Here is a 20,391-nt window from a genome sequence, read left to right as displayed (position 1 = left end):
GTTCAGTTTGTCAACTCCTTTACGTGGACTGTTTTTGAAACAGCACCTTAATTTTACCCTAGTTAAGCATCCAGTAGATTGAAACCAGTAAATCAGTTTTTACTGTGTGTTTGGTTCTAATGGAGATTGGCAAAACATGCTTTCCTGAGAGCATATAGAAACAGTATTTACATAGAATCATAGAAACATAGAATCGGAAGGGACCTGTAAGATCATCAAGTCCAGTCCCCTGCCATGGGCAGGAGGTTATTGGGCTCAGATGAGCTCAACAGGGTGCCTGTCCAGCCTCGTCTTGAACAGCTCCAAGGAGGGTGATTTGCACCACCTCTGCCAGGAGTGTGTTCCAGATTCTGGTGACCTTTACAGAGAAAAAGTTCTTTCTTATATCCAGCCTGAATGTATCCTCTATTAGCTTATGCCCGTGGGTCCTTGTTCCTCCCTTTAGGCTAGCTGCCCCGGTTGGTTCTCTGGAGAATGCCTGATCGCTCTCCTCTTCTTGGGAGGGGGAGGCCTGTAGTAGACTCCCACCGTCCAGTCTCCTTCTCCTGGTCTGCCTTGTATCCTGACCCAGAGGGTCTCAAGGGACTCTTCCCTGTTGTTGTCAAACGTGACCTCTTTCGTGTACAGGGCCACACTTCCTCCCTTCTTCCTTCTTGATGGGGTGGGCAGGGGAACAGAAAATGTAATTGATTTTTCTCTTTTTTTTTCTTCCCCTTTTCAGAAAGCTTAGTGGAAATCATATTGCTCAGACTCAATTGATGCATGATTTATTGATGGCCGTTAAAGTTTCAATGATAGTAGTCCAGAAAGTGCAAGAAAATATTCAAGAGAATCTTTGGAAGAAACCTGGGTCTTTTGTTTGTCAAAGTATGTGCAGTTTACTGAAGTGTTTCACAAACTGCTTAATGGATGGTAAGTATCAACAGTATTCGAATTCCATAGACAAATTTTTGCTCAGTAAATACTGTTGTCTTAGTACTAAAATTAAAAGTTGTCTTCATTTTGGACTTCCCTTCCTTTAGTTTAAGCCCCTAGAAGTTGAGCCAGTAACATTGATGGTTAGTAGTACTGGGTCTTTTGAAAAATAGGATTTGTAGTGCACCATTTTGGAGTCTGCATAACACACAGGAGAGATTAAATATATCTGTAAAATAATGTATAGATAACATTGCTATTGCAATAGCTTCATCTTTTTAACAGATGGCCCTGGTGGATATTGTAAAATGTCTTTGTTTATGGAAGACTTGCAATGAAATATACATGCTTCTGATAGCAGAATCCTATTTCAGTGTTTAATAAATGAGTATGTTTGTTTTCTTTAGATATGTTGCTTTACTGTAAGGTTACAGTGTGAGCATAAATTGCTTTGGCTATACATTTCCAATGAGACTTTGCAGAGTCACTTAATGACTGTTGTTGGTCTGTGAGAAAAGATTCAGGGACATAAGAAAATTAAGTTAATGAATAGTTGTACTGTTGTGCAACTATAAATTGTCTAAAAATAAAATAGTGTGCTTACAGTTCTGACAAATAGTTTCTGTCAAAAGAGCAAACAGACAATGAAGAATGTGTTTTGTTTTTCCGCCTCCCCCCTGTCATTTTAGAAGAAGTATTGCAGACTGTTCAGACTACCTCTGGACTGGCTGTCATTCTCTTTATGAAGATTCTGTTTGAACCAGTTGAAAAGCTACCTTCTTTGGTAAATATATTTTCTTAAAATAAAAAGAGGGATTTTTTTTTTTATTACTGCCAGCTCTTGTACACTTGATAGTTCTTTATTAATTAAACAGGAAAATTGAACCTTCAGCCGTTGGAAAACTTCCTACAATTCTGACTAGACTTCCTGGGCCACGTGCTTACTATTTGCTTCCAACCTCTTCCGTCTAAAGCTGCCACCAGATCCTTCTCATCAGCTGCTTCTCTCTATTCATGCCCTGTCTCCCCTGTCCCTTGATTTTTCTTTCCATTTTGATAATTTCCCCCCCTTTCTCCAGCTGCACCTACGTGTAAAAATATCATGGGATTAACAGAATTTTCCAGGCAGTGCATCTTTTCATTCTATGTTTATACTTCTGCACCCTGTCTATCTTCCTTTCTTTCTCCCTTTTTTTTTTTTTTAAAGATTGTAAACTGTTTGGGGCAGGGATCAGTCACTAGTCTATTGCTGTAGGCCTCAGCAAAACTGGTCTCTCTTTTTGGTCGGTTCTTATGTACAAGAACAATAAATATGAATTATAACAAAAATTGTCACCTAAGAGAGCAGCATGGAAAGCCTGAACAGCTCCCAAATAGACGCAATAAATTCTGGTTGACCTCTACCAGAAAATTTCTTGGGTACTTCCTGCTTTCTACAGTGCTCTTTAAGAGATTTAATGCATCATCTCTCTCCTTCATTCTGCGTAGACTGGAGTGTGTATACTCCACTTATTCATGGTCCTGCCCTTCCTTACCCTGCCCTTCCCTCCTGACATCCTTCAAAGTACCTAGCATCCTTGGAGATAGAATTAAAACAGGCACTATATCTCATCATGATTTTGGCCAGCCCTTGTGGAGAGATGAAGATTTTTGTGTCCTTTTCGCACTTGACACATTGAAATATTAGATAGCTGCATCATGTTAGGAAGAAAAAGAACCAGTAACAAGTGTGTTGCAACTTTATCCTGCTTTTTGAAGTTTGCAGTGATATAGCTGCTGTTTTGCTGTTGCAGGTCAGTGATTTGCTCCTTCGCTCGGTGAAATGTGTGGATGTACCAGAGTGGTTTATAGACAGTTGTGGAATTCTGTGTACTGCAGAGGTTTCAGATTCAACTCTCCTCTTCCTTTGCCATGGAGCCTTGGCCATGCTTGAGTGGAAGAATAACAGCATGGGTCAAAATGGAGAGAAATTGCTCTTGGATATTGTGTTGGTTTTGTTATCTCTGAATTCACGGTAAGTCCATTGTAACAGGAAGTTTTGTTAACTCATTTTCTGACCTCTCTTTCTGCTGCTGAACCTTTATTTTGTACACTAAGAGTACGCTGCAGTCCTTGTCTTTTTCTTAAATTGCAAATCACTGTGGTTCAGACTGGCCATTCTTTCTTTGCTTAATAACTGATTCTGAAAAATAGGGTTGATTTCAGAAAAACAAGATCTATCCAAGTTTCAGTGATGAGTTATGTTTAAAATACAGAGCATACAAATATGTAAATTTGGATGTGCAAAATATGTATAATTATTGCCTTCTGATTACGGTGGGGCTAACTTTTTATAAGGAACTATTGACTGTCTGTGTGGTCACTATTTCAGTCCTTTTGAAATGTAGATTAAAATATATCCCACATCCATCTGCAACCTTCTTACCTTAGAATGCAACTCATTTAATGAGGTTAGATTCAGTGGGGGGTTTTTAAACATGTATACTGAGTTCAATTTTGATTTTTTTTTATATTATAGTGAAAAAAGTTTGGCTTTTAATTTTTTTAAGTAGTTTTTAGATTTTTAAAGCAATTATGTTAAAAAAAATGATAAAGTTGCCCAAATGTCAGCCAGTATTAAATCCTTATCAGTTTTGTAAAATGAAGAATTATATAGAATCTTTTAAAATAGTAATGCCTGTTAGATTATTTTCCAGTGTTCAGGGAATTCTAGCTGTGATAAGCTAGAAGATCAGGGATATGGAGCAGAAACTAGAGTTCTCATCCTGCTTCCAAGTTACACAGACTCGGACTCTCAGGTTTTCTTGTGCTGTCCAGTTAGTGGGAGGTGGAAGAGGTGTATTGTGCGGAATAACTAATGTTTCTGTAGTGTGTTAAAATGTTAAACTATGCAATGGGTGGATAATGATGATTTTTAAAAATTTGTCTTTCCTTTTTAGGTTAAAAGAATCCAGTATGGCTATGTCCTTGTCAAGAATTTTAGCAATTTGGACTAGCTCAGCATTGGATGTCCTTGATTCAAGCTCCCAAAGTCTAAAATGCGCTCTTACTGGAAACTCAGACACAACTGGGAAACTGCTAGAGTATGTGTACGCACATTGGGAGCATCCTGTAGATGCTGTTAGACACCAGACTAAACTGATCTTCAGGAATCTCCTCCAGATTCACCAAGCCACTCTTAAAGGATCTGTTGTGAACTCAGACCCATTCTTGTCAATGTTGACAGAGAACTTACTGAACCTCGAATGGCACGTGAAAGGGAAATATGCTTCCCTTAGCTGCCTTGTGGAGTGTGTGGGCATTGAAAATATCTTGACAGTGGACAGAACAATTCCAGTGCAGATTTTGGATGTCATGGGCGATCAGTCTCTTGCACCTTATGCAAGTGATCTTTTGGAAACCATGTTTTCACATCATAAGAATCATCTGACAGCTGTATTTCAGGAAAGCACCTGGATTGACCAGTGGCATGAAACATGGGTCTCCCCTCTTCTTCTAATATTGTGTGAAGGGAATCCTGACCAAAGTACTTATGTCATTGATTATTATTTACCAAAGTTGCTGAAATGTAATCCAGGCAGTCTGAACTACATGATTAAAATTCTTCAGGCTTCTAGTGATGCTAATGTTGGTAAGAAAATAATCTTCATATTCTTGCCTTTGTACATTTCAATATAGTTTCTGATTCATTTGTCTTGTATGAATGAGTGGGAAAGGCAGCGTGAGAAATTCTAGGTTCCTGATTTTTCTCGGCATTATCGAGTAGAATTCAGTGATGGCTGACCTGTGTACCTAAAGGCTCCTTTCCTTAGTTTTCTCTTCATATGTCTAAAGTAATTATATCAAAGTAATATTTTAGCTTTTGTTGCATCCATTTTGAAATAATGCTTGGTTAATACTTTCCTTATTTATCAGTGTGTAGGTGTAACAAGTATATGAATGTCAGCTACAGTATGATCTATTTTGCAAATATTTCTTAATAGCACTTGTACCATTAGTATACAAGAAATTAATTAACCTAAATAGTTCAGTTTTCTTAAGCTGAGTCATTTGGTTTTTGTTTGTGGGCCATAATTATAAGTTTATGATTCAGTTGTGATGCGGTAGTTGTTAAGCAATGTCTTGTGAATCACCACTGGCTTTTTGAGTCCTTTCTGGTGTTCTTGCAATGAAACATTTTGGGAATTGAGGACTGAGGATTGTAGTTGGATACGTGAGAGAATCTTCCTCTCAGAGGGTAGTTTCCACGTGGGAAGGGTTGAGGACTTTTGTTCCAGCTGCGTTTAAGTTTTTGTGTTGCAATGGGTAAAAACAAAGTCAACTTACTCTTTTTTTTATTAGGGTCTTGGAATACCAGAGGAGCTCTTGGAGCCTTGATGGCATGTCTAAGAACAGCTCGGGCTTATGGACACCTACAATTTGCAGATGTCATGAAGGATGGTCTTGTGTCTGTTGGATGTATCAAACAAGGTTTAGTTCATCAACATGTTCAGGTAGGGGGACTGATATCACTGGGTACCTATACGTGTGACTGATGTCTAATTAGCATGTGTGGGAGCAGACTCAATTGATTGAGCACACATTGGAGCAGACTTGATTAATTGAGCATGCGATTAGAGTCTGCTGGAGCATGGTAATTAGTATGCTCCACCAGTCTCTGTGTCACATGTATTGTGTCCCCATGTTTCAAAATGGCGCCTCTGCCGCCTTTTTGAAGTGCAGGATGCTGAATACGTGATGTTGCGGGCACTTTTATTAGAGCCGCTCTCAGAGCAGCTCTAATTTAAGTGTCCACCCTACAGCACATGTATAGATGCCCTTTATGCTTAACTCCTTAAACACTGTTTTTAATATTCTAATGGAAGCTGATTATGGAAGTTAAATATCATGAAGTTGACAGTTCACTTCCAAATGTTTTTATAGGTTCGCATAGATGCTTTAGGTTTGCTTTGTGAAACCCATCGCAGCACAGAAATCGTGTCCATGGAAGAGATGCAGCTAGTACATTTTTTTATTATGTATAATTTGAACAGTCAGTTTCCTGCAGTGAGGCAGCAGATCTGTTCTCTACTGAAAAAGGTAATCTTCAAACATAAACAAAATGCAGTAAAATCTATGTATTTACTATTTTGGAAAATAAGCTGCTAAGCATGTTAATACTTTTTTTTTTTTGCCATAGCACTAGGATTTTGCTTTACCATAGCACTAGGAAACTGTAGTTGTGGACCCTGTTGTGCTAAGTGCTGTGTAATACAGGAAGAAAAAGATCCTTGTTCTTAAGAGTTTATGATCCTGAGTATAAGAAGAGGCAACAGGTAGATGCAGGTAGACTAACGTGCCTGGCTGCTGTTGAGCTTTTTTTTTTTTTGTAAACATGGTTGCAAAGCATAATTTGACGGTGGATGTTTATGGGGAAATTCCTCCTAACCCTGAAAGGCAGTTTGGAAAAGAATGCAAGAGTGCTTTGAAAATTTATCAAGTGGATGATCAAGACTTGACATTACTGGCTGAAGATAGGAGTCACACTTTGACAGTGAATAAAAGAGGATAGCTAGGATAGCTAATGGAGATTCCTGACTAGAAGGTCTTGCCCCTCTACTCAGGGTCAGACTGATCGCCATATTTGGGGTCAGTAAGGAATTTTACCCCGTGGTCAGATGGACTGTGGGGGTATTTGCCTTCTTCTGTATTGGTGGGCATTGCCCTCTATCCCAGATCTCATGAACATATATTGCCAATGTTTTATTGAAGCAGGACATTGGCTGTCGTGCTTCTTCAGCTTTAACTGTGGCAGGTTGGGGTGTTAGGTCTGTTTTGTCAGGATTGGTGGTGTAGATTATGGATTGTAGTGTATGGTTTGGATAGGGATGATCCTGCTTCAGGCAGGGGGTTGAACTGATGACTTCTGGAGGTCCCTTCCAGCCCTGCTTCTCTAATTCCATGATAGGGAAAGACTTTGAAATATCTAAAAGATAAAAACAGGTAGCTTATTTCAGGTGATAGAGAAGAAGAGCTGTTGTGGGTGATTTGGTCAAAAAAAAGAGTTCAGAGAATGATCTTGGCAGCAATCATCTGGGTGGCTGTTAGTAGAGTAGAACTGCATTTGTCAAGCCACAGAATCAGAGCCATAGTTAAGAGATTGACTAATGAGAACCTGGATGAGAATTTTACCAGAAGTACCCATAAGGAACGCTTATCTTGGGCATTACACAAGAGAATCTGCACGTTTGGGTAGCTTAGTTGTGAGAACTACAAAAGAATTCTGACACAGGTGACACCCAAATCATCTGTATGAGGGTGATGACCAAGCATGATGTTTATGCACTTCATGGTATCTTTGGGAAGATGAGATACAAGAAGATTTAAAAAGTCATTTTAGCCAGTTTAAGCATGAGCTAATTTAGACATCCACCAGGAGATGAAAAGAGAGACTGCTGAGGTTTTTTTCGTCTGCAAAAGGAGTCAGGTCTCACATGGAGAAGATTTGTGAGTTGTCATCACAGAAACAGTAGTTGAATGTGTTTTGCCAATAAGGTTTGCACAGTAATTGAACAGAGAAGGAGAAAAGAAAAGGATTATTTTGGAACCCACACAGAGCTGGAGATGGGATGAGGAGGATCCTCTGAAGGGCATGAATGAATGACAAGTTAGATATGTGAGAGGAGAGCCAAAAGAGGACAGAGACGTGGAGAGCAAGAGTTGTAGAAGACAAGCATGGTTGACAAGGATGAGGATTGATTATTGGTTATGAGCTTTGTCTAGGAAGACGTTCTTTCAGAACACTTTCAGAATGTTTTTTAGTGAAGTGCACTGGGCAGAAATTGGTTTGAAGAGGGGTCTAGATACAGTGGTTGTTGAAGAGGCAAGTGGTGTCTGTGGTCCGTTTTTCAAGATGGACAAAATAATGTTTTTTTGTGATTGTGAAGAGCCAGAGCAAAGAGGATAAGAAAAATAATAAGGGAGGAAGACTAGAGGGGGCAGGAGGGAGCTTGGGACAGGGATGGATGGGGTGATTGTGGCAAGTGGAAGAGGAAAAACAGATGCATAGCGTTGGGGAGGGAAGAGAGGAAGGTAATTTATCTTGTCAGTTTTCTGTTCCAAGACATTGGGAACATCCTTTTGCAGACAGAGAAGTAGAGATAGGAAGACCATCAGGGTTTGAGGAATGAGACAAGGGAGGCTGAGATTGCAAGTGTGGTATTCAACTAAGATGCAATAATAGAATAGTCTAACAATAATGAAGATGGCTGAACTTAAAAAACACATTTTAGTGGCATAAGGCATCCTTGTCATGATTTGAATCATGCAGAGATACAGCAATTAATGGGCTTTTTGACAAGTGTGAGTGTTGATCCAGGGCTCCAAGATGAATGGGGAGGTGAGGGTGAGGAAACATGCAGCTTAATAGGTTGGTGGGGTAGGGTCATCCACATGCATCAGAAACCACTGAGGATAAGTGTGTAAGGTATGGCAGGATAATATGGAGGAGTTGGATGAAGAGGTAAATGAGTAGCGGATGTGGGAGAGGACCAACTTGGAAGCAGCAAACTAGGGAGGAGAAGCTCAGTACCTCACCCTTAAGCAACAGCCAACGAAAACTGATGCCTCCCTGAACAGGTTATTCTATAAGGTGCCACTTTGCCCTGCCTTCTGCCTAACTTCAGACTAATACAGCTATCTCTCTCTCTCACCGCTACCATAGTTTGTGATTCATGCTAGAGAATTCAGGAGAGAGGCGTCTCGAAGAGAAACACAGCTACAGAGGTGGGGTCAGACAAAAGGGGAGGCACTTATGGAAAAGTGGTGTAGGTCTGTGATCTTCTTAGTGAAGAAATGGGCATTCTGGAGAATTCAGGAGGGTGGATGAGAGGCATAAGATTAGCAGTGGAAGTAGGATTGGAGGTAAAGAGGTTAGGGACAGAGGAGAGGTTGCTGGAGGAGGGAAGGTAAAGAGAGGAGGAAGACATGGTTTTGAGTCCTGGGTTTGTGTTGGAAGGGAGAAGATATCAGGGAGGGCAGAAAAGCAGAGGATTGAAGAATGTGGTCAGGAGTCTTATAACAGGTGTAATTGTTACAGAGGCCACAGGCACTGATACCTTGAAACTGTAAGCAGCTATACCTGTAGATGAGCTCGGTCTCTCTTTTTAAACACTGATTCCATTCTGTGCATCTCATCAATTGTTTTTTTGTGTGTCTTTTAAAAGTTGTTTTGTAGGATACAAGAAAGTTCCCAGCTGCTTTATAAACTGGAGCAAAATAAAACCAAGCAAGAGTCAGTTAAAGAACTGGCAAAATTGGATCCTTTTGGCACTTTACAGCAATATAAAGTAAGTACTAGAGCTGGTAAAAATACTACTGCTACTACTACTACTAGAATACTTTATAAACAACTCCTGATTAATACTTGAAACACCCCACAGGATGGTAAAAAGTTGCATATAAAATAAAGGAAACAAGCAACTCATCTGCTGTGGGCTAAAATGAGGACCCTCCTGACTTCTGCCCCCATGCATATTCTCCAGAACATGTTGCCTCTTGATAAGAGAAAGTGTATAGGAGAACGACTTACAGAATTGACAGACTGAGTTTGCAGGATTTTGTACTTGTCTTTCCTCAGATTTCATGTTTAGAGTCCTATAATTACCTCTTATTTTTATTATTGTTATGTTGGGCTGTTCCTAATTTTACCTGCCTTGCTAATGACTATAATTTTGTTTGAGTACAAAGGAATTCTTTTCTTCCCCACTGACCCTGGAAAATAAAACAAGCTGCTACAGAGAGACTTGCTAGTGGCTATGGGGAAAAACTTTTTTTTTTTAGTGACCTGTAACCTTACAGATATATTGAGTGGCATCTTGAATCAAAGCTTTGCTATATCAAGTTTTCCAAATTTATTTGTGTGTTGCATACAATCCATTCAAATTGTCTTTTCTAATCTTCAGGATTTCGTATCATCTGTATGTGACAGACTTTTTGAAGCCCTGTTTCCTGGATCGTCTCATCCAACCAGATTTTCTGCATTAACTATTTTGGGATCGATAGCTGAAATATTTTCTGTTCCAAATGGTGAGAGATCTCATTTATGTGATGGGATTGAGGAGGATTAAATCAGGGTCTTTCTCCATTAACTAATTATTTTCTCACCAAAATATATCAGTTCCCCAATACCTGATTTCTGTGACATTTAAGGTATAATTTGTTATGTTGTTCTTTCCTACAAGAAAATGACAGTTCTAGTAGAATAAGAAAACGTATTTTTTGGAATAACAGTAAATGGTTAGGGGATGCAAAGTACAGACTTCATAAAATATGAGTAGTTTACTGCACAGAACTTTTCTGTTTTGAGCATGAATTTCAATAAAGTTTTCAGGCTCCCTACTTCTTCCCCCGAATAAAAGTTTTGCTACCTCTTCTGTAGCTCATTGTCTAGAAGTCCCTGAAATCAAAATACTATTAAAGTTATCTTTGGCATAAATGGCAACATATTATGTTGCATATGCACCTCAAATTTTGATACAGAGCTCTTTCTGGGCTTGAAATGCAAAAATACAAATTAGGATTCAACCTTTACTAGGGGTCGCATCTGTAATTTATTCTTCCCTAGTACCCTCTTTTTTTTAAATCAGTCCATCTTTTGATTTTAAACCTACCACAGTAGATGTACTGACAGTTTGATTTTTTTGTACTGTGCAGGTGCCTTCTTCAAAGTAATTTATCAGGGTGCAGTGTAAATACAAAATAATATTATAGGATTGCATACCATTTACACAAAAGATTTAGCGATATTCTTGCAAAAGTTTTGTAACTATTCAATCTGAGTTAGTCTGTAGAAACATTAAGAAGTTCTAGTTTTATATGAATAAATTACCAAGTTAATATGTAATCTATTTTAACTTGCCCATTTCTATGGTATCTAGAGACCAACAGAATTCCATTAACTAATTAATTAATTTATAACCCGAGCCTGTGATCCTGACTCCACTTGAGTAATAGCTTTCTCCATGAGAAGCTCTGTTGACTTCATTGTTCTTATTTTATAGCAGCCTGTTTCTTGAACCGTTTTTCCCCCCCCTGAAGTGTCAAAGTTAAAAAATAAACATTTTTTAGTAAAAGAGAATGTAACATTGCTAGCAAGGCTGCTTCCAGAACAAAGAAAGTCTCTTTGGTGGCATGTAAAAGAGACCAAAATATTGACACGCTATTAGAAATGTGTACTGCAGAAGATGAGATTTGAATGCAGTTGGATGATAGTGGGTTTTCAAAGTACTGACAACAAGAGGGGAGGGAGGAGGTGTTTTAATTAGGTAATTACTAATTAATGATTATTCTGATGCTGATAACTGTTAGAATAATAAAACTGTAGTTCTCTCAGTATTAGAATTATTTTAACATTCTGAAGTATTTATTTTCATAATCTGTTTTATGGTGTTTGTAACCAGTAAATGTTGTGTTTAGATTGTGTAAATAGCTTAAATACAAGATGCTTTCACCTCAGAAATTGGAAGGATTATGTGGAAGAAGCTAGACATCATTTGTTACTTTTGGTTTTGAACTAAGCAAAAATTACTCATGCTACAATTTCCTCTTCCACCAAAACCTCTGTTTTTAAATTATGAATGCTTTAATCTTATTTTCCTAAGGCTATTTTATGAACAGTCATAGTGAGAGTTGCAGTAGAGGCCTGCACAATTCAGAAACTAGGCATTAACTTCTAGAAAGACTTTGTTAGACATTTAGCTAGAATAATCTTTTGTGTAATGTTGTATTCTTCAAAATGACAGGTACCTCTTGAGTTTGTACCTCCGTTCTTGACAACTCCAAGAGAGCATAAATCGTGTATGGACTTGGCAGAATTAGATTTTTTTTTATTTATTTTTATTTGAACCACTTGAAATCAATTTTTATTTTAAGCATTTATTTAGATTTTTATCCAGTGAAATTTTTAGGATTGTGTGAAATTAGGGGTGGGTTTTCTTTTTTATCAATTTAGCGCATGTATGTGTGGTGGCTGCTGCAGGAGTTAGAGACTGTGCCATAAGATTGTGCCAGGAGCAGGGGTTGGAGGGGCAGGGCTGGTAGTGCCCAGGAGCTCGGTGCTGCTGGCTGCTTGTTCTGCCTAGCCAGGGCAGGAGCCAAACTCTTGGTCCCCTACCCTGATCACGCAGGGACAAGGCCAGGCTCTGCAGGCATTTGGCCCTTGCCCCAGCTGGGACCTGGGCAGAGCAAACAGCTGGTAGCACTGGGCTCCCCACTGCTACCAGCCCTGGCACTCTAGCCCCCCTCCCAGCATAGCCTTGCCAGCACAGTCCCCACCTCCTGCATGGCCACCATATGTGTGCATGTGTAGCATGTGTGTGCACGTGTGTGCCTGCCTGCAGCATCCCCTGCCCCAGATTTCCTTATCTTCTTTCCAGATTTATTTTTAAGTCTCTTCTATGTAAATGTCAATGATCATTGGTGGAAATATTTTTCCATTGGTCTCTGAGTGTCAGGTGAAATCAATGCATCAACGTCTATTGATTAAAAATCAAATCTTGCCAAGCCTGGTCATCTACCATGCCCCAAGGTCCATGAGACTGTTCTTTAAAAAAAAAAAAAAAAAAAAAAAAAAAAATATATATATATATATATATATATATATATATATATATATTTATTAAATTGAAAATCATAGTTTTCAGATCTTTGAGTGTGCTCTTTAGTCATGAAAATTAGATTTTTTTTTTTTTGGATGGAATTTTAACTTTTCATCTAAAATACCTCCAGGAGCTACAGCTTTAAGAAAAGCCGGCAGGGTGAGAGTTGGTGATGGTGAGAGCATGGTTCCATATAATCAACTTACTGTGGAGTGTAAGGAGTCAGCAGGGCTTTCTCTTGTCACTTTCTCTTATCACTTGCATGGTAGTATATGCAGATGTGCATGCTCTTACCCGTGGTAAGTGGAAGACAACTTGTAGTAGCTTAGCCCTCGGTGACAGTGGGCTAAGTCACCATGGGTTAATTAATCATGGAAAATAGTGCAGACCAGCTGTTGCAAAGGCAGTCCCTGTTGCCCCCTTACAGCCTGCAGTAACTTGCCGCTTTGTCTACAGTTAATTTTTATGAGAACAAATAGAATTTTTATTTGCAGGTTTTTAAGTGGCTTTTTGTGCAGTCATGGTTTGCTTGCTGGTATGGCATTTAACAGTGCATTCTAACAAGTGTTTAGAGGCATGTGTTTACATAGAAATAATGTGTGATTTTATCTAGCTGTAACAATTTTAGGGTTTGCATTTGTTCAGTTGAATAAAAATGAGATCAAAATCTTGTTCTGTGAAGATGGTAATAAATTGTGGTGGGGACATTGATGTCTCATGAACAGGTCAGGCAGAAGCAGTCTTTCAGCTGGCTGAAGAGATTGGTCGTACCCATGTTCAAACACTAATCAAGTGTTTTGCCAGCACTTTTGAGGAAGTAAAAATTTTAGCGTTTGAACTTCTGAGGAAACTACACAAAGCTACAGTAAATTTACAGGTACAGAACTTTCTCAGTTCAAAGATAACAATTCTTTAAAAAAAACAACAGCTTTCCATTTTAAATTTTCTTTCAACAAAAATTTACTCACTGAGTGGAGAAAGTTGTTGATCTACGCGTTTTGGCTAAACTACAAGTTATCTGTATGCCGTATGCATCACTTCTCTCAATAATGTCAGTTGAATAAAATACTCTCTATTTCCTGCTCGAAAGTATTATTTTGCTGTATGTTGTTATGGCCTTTGTCTTCACCCCAGAGGTGGTTTGCCATGTATGAAGTGAATTTTCTTTCAAACTGTCCCTTTTTTTTTTTAACCTGATATTGGTTTGTTATTGTATTTTTTGACATTTATTACATTTATTAAACTTGTACACAATAATTGCTTCCCAATAATCATTTTTTTTGCTGTACATTATGTGCTGGGCTGTTCTACAGCAGTCCACTTAATGCTTTTTCTATGTAAAGTCTATTGCTAGTTACAGTACAGAAGTACATATTTCATTTTTCCAAATGCCCTGAGGTGTGTTGCGTCCAAATACTGCTGTATAAATAAAGGGCTCTATCTTTAGTACTTTTGTAGGTGTGCATTTGCTGAACATTTAGCAACAAATGTGCTGTGTCAGTTTCTGCTCTGCTTCTGTAATAAGCAGCAAGAAAAATCAATGCTCGTTAGCAAACATTCACTGGCAAAGTCACTGAAATAAGATCCAAAATAATTAGCAGTGTTGATATAATATTGTAGTTCACAATGCACATTACTAACTCTACTTATTCTTATATCAGGATTCCGGAGACATACATCACTTATTTCAAGCATCAATGGATCTTAGCACAAGTACCAAGCCATATGACTCTGTAACTGCTTCGTATTTGCTGAACTTTTTAATACACCGTAAAGAACTGCTTAATAGCTGCCTGAAAGATCAGCCTGTTGTCCATAATTTTTTGAAAAAGGAATATATCTCAGCAGGCACTGTGGAAACTAACACGTTAGCTGGTAAGTTCTAAGGAACCGAAATTTTGAATTTGTACGTTTAAAAACAGGAGGGTTCCTGGTTTCTACCAGGCTGTTATCATGGGCTTATTTGAAGGAAGAAGTCTACCTGTTTTCTTTGGGAGTTTGCTTAGGTTTAGGTATTGCATTTGTATAAATTTGGCTAACAACTCTGCAAAGGCTGGAAGCCCTTGTAGGTCATCCCTTGGTGTAGCACACCATATCCCAGCGCTGTGGAAAATGTGCGAGGAGCGAGGGTTACATGAGCGCTTCACACTGTTGTCTCCTCCCAGGTCACAGCTGTCACAAAGGCCTGGCCCTGCTTTTGCAACTGACAAGTTCTGTCCTGTCACAGTTCACATGATCCAGCCTGATGGGATCCCCACCCCAAATCTATTGGATAACCAAAATCTGCTCCCATTCTGCTGCTGCACCAGATGTAGCCAGTATGTCGCATGTCCAATTGGCATACTGCAAAGTTGTCCTACTGGCAAACCTCTGACAGCCTTTTTAGTCAGCTTCTCACAGTGTGGGTAGGTACAACTCTTTCTTGAAGAGCTTAGAAGTCTATAGCCCCCTTCTCTAGTCTCAGTCCAAAATTTACAAACCTGGGAGCCCAGAAGGACCTATAGTCATATTTTGATTCCTACAGTTTGTGGTCTGATTTTTCTTCAGTGGAGCCAGCACCAGCAGATGCTTTTGAAATCCTACTGAATTTGTTAGACGCCTCCTGATTGCCACTCTACCTTTAAAAGACAGGCCTGGAACAGGGGCTTGATCCCTCTCTTTTTATCTGCCTCACATCTCACGATTTTAATCCCCCCCCATCCCACCCAGCCCCTGAACTTAAAGTCTCTTGAGTACATTCAGTTGAGAGGGTTGAATTTCGTTTTTCACTTTTGGTTTATAAGTTTGGGGTAAAACTTTAGAACTAGGTACTCACTTCAGTCCATACAGATGTCAGTAAGCAGTCTGCTGCACAGTAATTAAGGGTAAATGTGGCCTTCATGCCATATGATATTTTGAATTTTTTTTGCTTAGTACTTTATAATTTTGTTCAGTATCACTTCTGGGCCTCAGTGATGTGTCTGTCTCTTCTCTCCCTCTTCCCTTGCTCTTCTTTTTGTTTCCTGCTTCCTTTCTTGCAGGAATTCTTTTTTTTTTTTCTTCAGGTCACTGTTAGCGTGCATATCCTGCCTGGAGGTAGCCTCAGAGACATTGCCTTAGCAGTTAGGGCAGACCATAGTTATGTGACATTGCCATCATGACGAAGGGGGCTGATCATCTTCTTGTAGTTAGTGTCTTGTAACTGCTTAATTTCTATGGTAGAGGAATGAGGCTGCTTTTTCTTCTTAAGCTTTCTGAAATGTACTTATTAGGGCTTTCCCCCTCTCTCTGAGGCTTAAGCTGTGTTCATCTTGCATCCAGTAATGTCACTAATTAGCTTTGGCACTGTAGCATGCTCCGAGTCAGCTATTTGTCTAGTTCCCTAGATTGGGAGGATTCTCTGGATCCCAGTTTTAAGACTGAGAGATCTTCAAAAGGCCAACCTGTCCTTGTCCTCCTCCGTGGTTAAGACTTGTACTACCTTTGCTCTGTCAGATGTATGATCTCAAGGTTTTTCAGCATCTGACGCACTGTGTAGGACAGCCCCTTTCAAATGTGGAGTAAGTCTTTAAGCTGCATTTTCAGACTCTTCTTGCCACGTGGCTCTCCTTGCCACGTAAAATTTCTGCATATATGAGTGTATATGTGTAGACACCATATTAGCCCTTATAGCATAGTACTAGCAAGGATTTCACTGCAAATGGCCATTGCCCTAGGTGCTGGTGATACTACCTAGGTTAAAGAAAGATTGTGTCATTTTCTTAATCTCTCAGCCTGAACACTGGATGGCTCTGAGAGAGAGACAGGCAAGGTTCTTTGTGTAGATGTGATATCTTTTATTAGACCAACTGAGTAGTTGGAAAAAGTTCTTTGCAAGCATAGGGAGTCTCTGCCATCCTGAGACCTCCAAGGAATGAAAGAAGCTAAAAGTGTGACAGGATGTCAGTGAGAATTAAGTTAGGAAAAAAAGGTAGAGAAGGGAAGGGAGGGGGGGAAACGAGGGGAAAATGCCATAAGACGCTACTGTACATGAGTTCTCCAAGGTAGAAAAGAGGCAGTCTGTGAAGAAGTAAATAGCTGGAAATTAGGAAGACAAAGGGTAGAAAAGGAGGGGAGGGGAGGAAGCGGGCGGGGGAAGAAAAGTAGAGAAGTGCCTTTCCCTTATAATTAATATCCTTATACACAGCAGAAAGGATTCCACAAGACATACTGATCCAGATAAGCAGACCATAGTATATAGCTGTTGGTAGGCAAGGACCCCTGAGTGATCTCTTATTTTTGTTATACAAGACTATTTGCTGAAGCTCCGCTCTGCACATCTGTCTGTCCGCTCAGGCAGAGTACACCTGGTGGCCGGTCAGGCCCTACCATTTTGTATGATGGGCAACATGTGTTTTTTCCCGCCAAGGAGAAATTGTGTTCTGTAATAGGACCTAAGCTTGTCCTCATGTCTCTGATGGGGCCATCACTCAAACTCAGTAACATTCCCTCTCTTCCACCTTTCCACAAAAATAGCCTTCCTGCCTACACAGGGCTTTGTAGTCAAAAAAGTTCCATTAGAGATTCAGCCTAAGTTTCTAAGGCAGTTACTGAATTCCATTTCACCCAACAAATCAACGTGCTCGTGTTTTTTTCCAGACCTCATTCTTTCTCAGCTGAGATGTCTCTATCTTCATTTGATGTGAAAAAGGCTCAGCCTGTTCATCTGCACAGAATAATTTTAGAAAATCATCACATCTATTTGTTTCTTTACCTCAGAGATCTAAAGATATAGCTATGTCAGCATGAAGACAGTCTCATGGGAGAGTTTAACGTAGTTTGTGTTATGATACTGCTGTGCAGAGCTACCCTCTGTGGTCCTTCCATCTTTGTATCGGAGCCCAGGCACCCCGATAGCATCCCAACTCAGTGTTTCTATAACAGGGCAGCCACTTTGATTTCAATATATCCTTTTACCATGTGCTGAACAATCACAGGTTCCTTGGCAAATACTGTACTTTGTGGCCCTTTGGCCACTGTTAGTCTAGGGTAGGGGTGTCAGACATGAGGCCTCTGGGCATGGATTGTCCGGCTCCTGACAGACCAGGAAATTCAGGGGTGGGGCTAGTGGAGGCTACAGAATCTGGACATCTTGTTGGACATGGCTGTTGGCAGGGGGGTGAGTGAGGGCTGTGCTAACACAGCCCTTCAGTCTGCCACTGCTGCCTCTGCTGCCACTTGCCCTGCCACTGCCTTTGCTGCTGTCAGTTCCAGGTCTGGTTCATTAAGAGCCGGCTCAGGGCATGGGACGAGTTTGACATCTATGGTCTAGGGGACTCCAAGATTCATCTCTAGGGATGTGCTCATTCCCTTGGTGTCAGTAAAAGTGAGGATATGTGTATGGGGCATCGTTGAAAGGAGAGAGAGAACTTCCTTGCTAGTAACTGGAGTTCTTAGAGATGTGGCATTTATACATACATTTCATAGGCACACACAGTATAGGGCTCTGCAGTTGAGAGGGAACTGGGGAGCAAAAAGTCCACACTTTCCTTTAGTCCCTTGATGTAGGGGAAGCAGAAGGGAGGCAGTGTTATGGATAATGCTAAAAGCAGAAATTCCTTGTGAATGCACAATGAGGATGCTTATATGGACAGTACAGCTCAAAACTCCAGTTACTTATACTTGTTACTCTTTTCCTACCCTTGACCTGTAGACTTAACGCACAGTTTCTTCCTTTCACTGCTAAGAAACCAAGTAGTTAATGTTTTCATTTAAAATGCAATTTGGCTTTGTAACTCTCATCCCAGTGAGGTTAATGGTGAGCCGTCAGTTCATTTTGTTGAGGGCTCAGACAAAGACGTGATCGCACTGATGTAAACTAGGAGCAAACACAAAATGTCAGCCCCTGCACCAATGTCACCTGGTAAAATTTTTACTTCAGGAAAAAAGAAGTTAAAATATACTGGTGTAGATGTTTTGTATGTCATGTGTTTGCAGTTGCCTGCAGGTAGCTGTTTGCTCGGTGCAAACAGACTATAGATGCTGCTCAGTCATGGTCATGGCAAGGTGCAGTAATTATAGCTACCCTGGGAAAACTGGTTGTCTTTCTGGTCCAGATCCCAGGGTAATTTACATTAGTACACAAAAAGTATACCTGTGTTTAACACGTTATGCGCACAGGCTCAGAGTCATTGTTTCAGCTGGTCTGCAGCCTGGAGTGTTGGTCTAATAAAAGATATCAAATTCACCCAAGGAACCTTGTCTGCCTATGTCCTTAGACCAACACGGCTACAACCTACACCCCTGACACTGCATTGGTTACTCTGTTCACATTTGAACAGTTTTTGTTGCAAGGCCAGATTCTGAGCTGTGTTTTACGCACTTCACAAATGCATAACACATGCTAGCCCCAGCCATGGGCCTTACTTAACACTTCTGTGGCACTTATCACCTGTAGTATCTGAACACTTCAAGCCTTTTAATGTGCTTTTGACACTTTTGATCTTATATATTGGCTGATACTTTTGTCGAGTGTCACGGCGGGGCGAAGATGCTTTCCAGGGTAGTGTTTGGCTGCTAAGTGCTGTAGCTAACAATAAGGCAGGAGTTAAGTGCCACTGAAAAAAATGGAAAGATTATTTAGGCAGTTGATTAGAGGTGCTGACAGTTGAATATTTTACGTACAAGTTTGTCATTCAGATTGTCATTTAAGGCCTAATTCTGCTTTTTAAAATGTGTAAGTTATTTCTGTTGACTTTGCTGTAAAATGTGTGAATACACCTGCATGTAGGATTTGGCCTGAGTCATTACAAACTGACTAAGATTTTAGATTAACCCTGTTCAAATTGACCAGGCTATTATTGGACACAGAGAGACTGAAAAATATGGATAATATTTTTTGGGTAGAAACAGAAAAGCAACATTAAGTAGAATGGCAGATTTGGTAAAATGCAAAACTTTGCTCTGTAAATGTCATGCATGCAAGTTTATCCTATATATTTATATTTAAAGTCTTCCTTTTTTCTGTGTACCTTTTGTTTTCTCTAGTTATCAAACTTCTGTTAGCAAAACTTGAGGGAGAAATATTCCAAGCTGAAAAGTCCCTGCTTCAAGCAGCAGCTTCTTTCCCATTGTATGGGAGAGTACATTGTATAACTGGAGCTTTGCAGCAGCTACCTTTAACGTAAGTAAAATATGCTAACTGAAGTCTGATTACGTGTAGTTAAGATGGTGTGAAGAGCTGTTTAAAAGAACATGAAAGCACACCATGTAATTTATCATCAACTCAGTTTATAGTGCTGATTGTCTTCAACGACTCTTTATTATAGACCTATTCAATTCACTTCTTTCATTTGAGCTAAATTCATAATAGTCTTCGATTTGTGGAACAGTCAGTTTAAAAATGCAGCTGTCATAATTATTTAATTTTAAAACGTTTTTTAACTATAATATTTATATTCCTTGATTGTATTTTTTAAAGTAACTTGACATTGATGACAGAGTGGAAGCAGATGGTGACAGATCTTATTTTGATGTCCTACAAACTCTCTACTGTGGTAGCTCCTGTTGTGCAGAGTTCATCACCCGAGGGTCTTATTCCAATGGACACAGATTCAGGTAAAATAAGTCTATTTTTAGCAATGATTTTGAGATTGCCATAATGTTAAGTAACATAACTTTTGAAAACTATAGTAAATCTGAGGTTATAAGGAGTATTATAAATTGCTTAGCAAATCAGGTGTCTGTCACATGTTTCTTATTTTAAAAAACTAGAATTTAGAATTCTTTAAAATGAGACAGTATTGTTGTTCTGATCCTACCAGTCAGGGGTCTTTCGGCAAGTAGCTACATTTGAACCCAGTGCTGAGCTTTTTCTTGACTT

The 20,391-nt window shown here is 39.6% G+C and overlaps 1 protein-coding gene across 7 annotated transcripts in view; it reads left to right on the top strand.

The window, feature by feature from the left end:
- THADA (THADA armadillo repeat containing) overlaps positions 1-20,391 on the top strand; it is a 290,497-nt gene that overhangs the window by 18,511 nt on the left and 251,595 nt on the right. For all 7 annotated transcript variants that reach the window (XR_009457443.1, XM_019483252.2, XM_059718568.1 and 4 more), the window contains exons 9-20: positions 722-912; positions 1,605-1,699; positions 2,709-2,929; positions 3,855-4,546; positions 5,257-5,408; positions 5,839-5,994; positions 9,120-9,242; positions 9,858-9,981; positions 13,277-13,428; positions 14,213-14,426; positions 19,557-19,692; positions 19,990-20,126. Coding sequence is in view for 6 of the 7 variants with exons in the window: in XM_019483252.2 (XP_019338797.1) it covers positions 722-912; positions 1,605-1,699; positions 2,709-2,929; positions 3,855-4,546; positions 5,257-5,408; positions 5,839-5,994; positions 9,120-9,242; positions 9,858-9,981; positions 13,277-13,428; positions 14,213-14,426; positions 19,557-19,692; positions 19,990-20,126 (2,393 nt within the window). In the remaining variant the exon portion in view is untranslated. The remainder of the gene's footprint in view (positions 1-721; positions 913-1,604; positions 1,700-2,708; positions 2,930-3,854; positions 4,547-5,256; positions 5,409-5,838; positions 5,995-9,119; positions 9,243-9,857; positions 9,982-13,276; positions 13,429-14,212; positions 14,427-19,556; positions 19,693-19,989; positions 20,127-20,391) is intronic.

The sequence above is a fragment of the Alligator mississippiensis genome, chromosome 1 (assembly GCF_030867095.1).
Source record: "Alligator mississippiensis isolate rAllMis1 chromosome 1, rAllMis1, whole genome shotgun sequence".
Taxonomy (NCBI): domain Eukaryota; kingdom Metazoa; phylum Chordata; order Crocodylia; family Alligatoridae; genus Alligator; species Alligator mississippiensis.
Note: the sequence above shows the minus strand (reverse complement) of the source record. Positions and strands in the feature narration are given on the sequence as shown.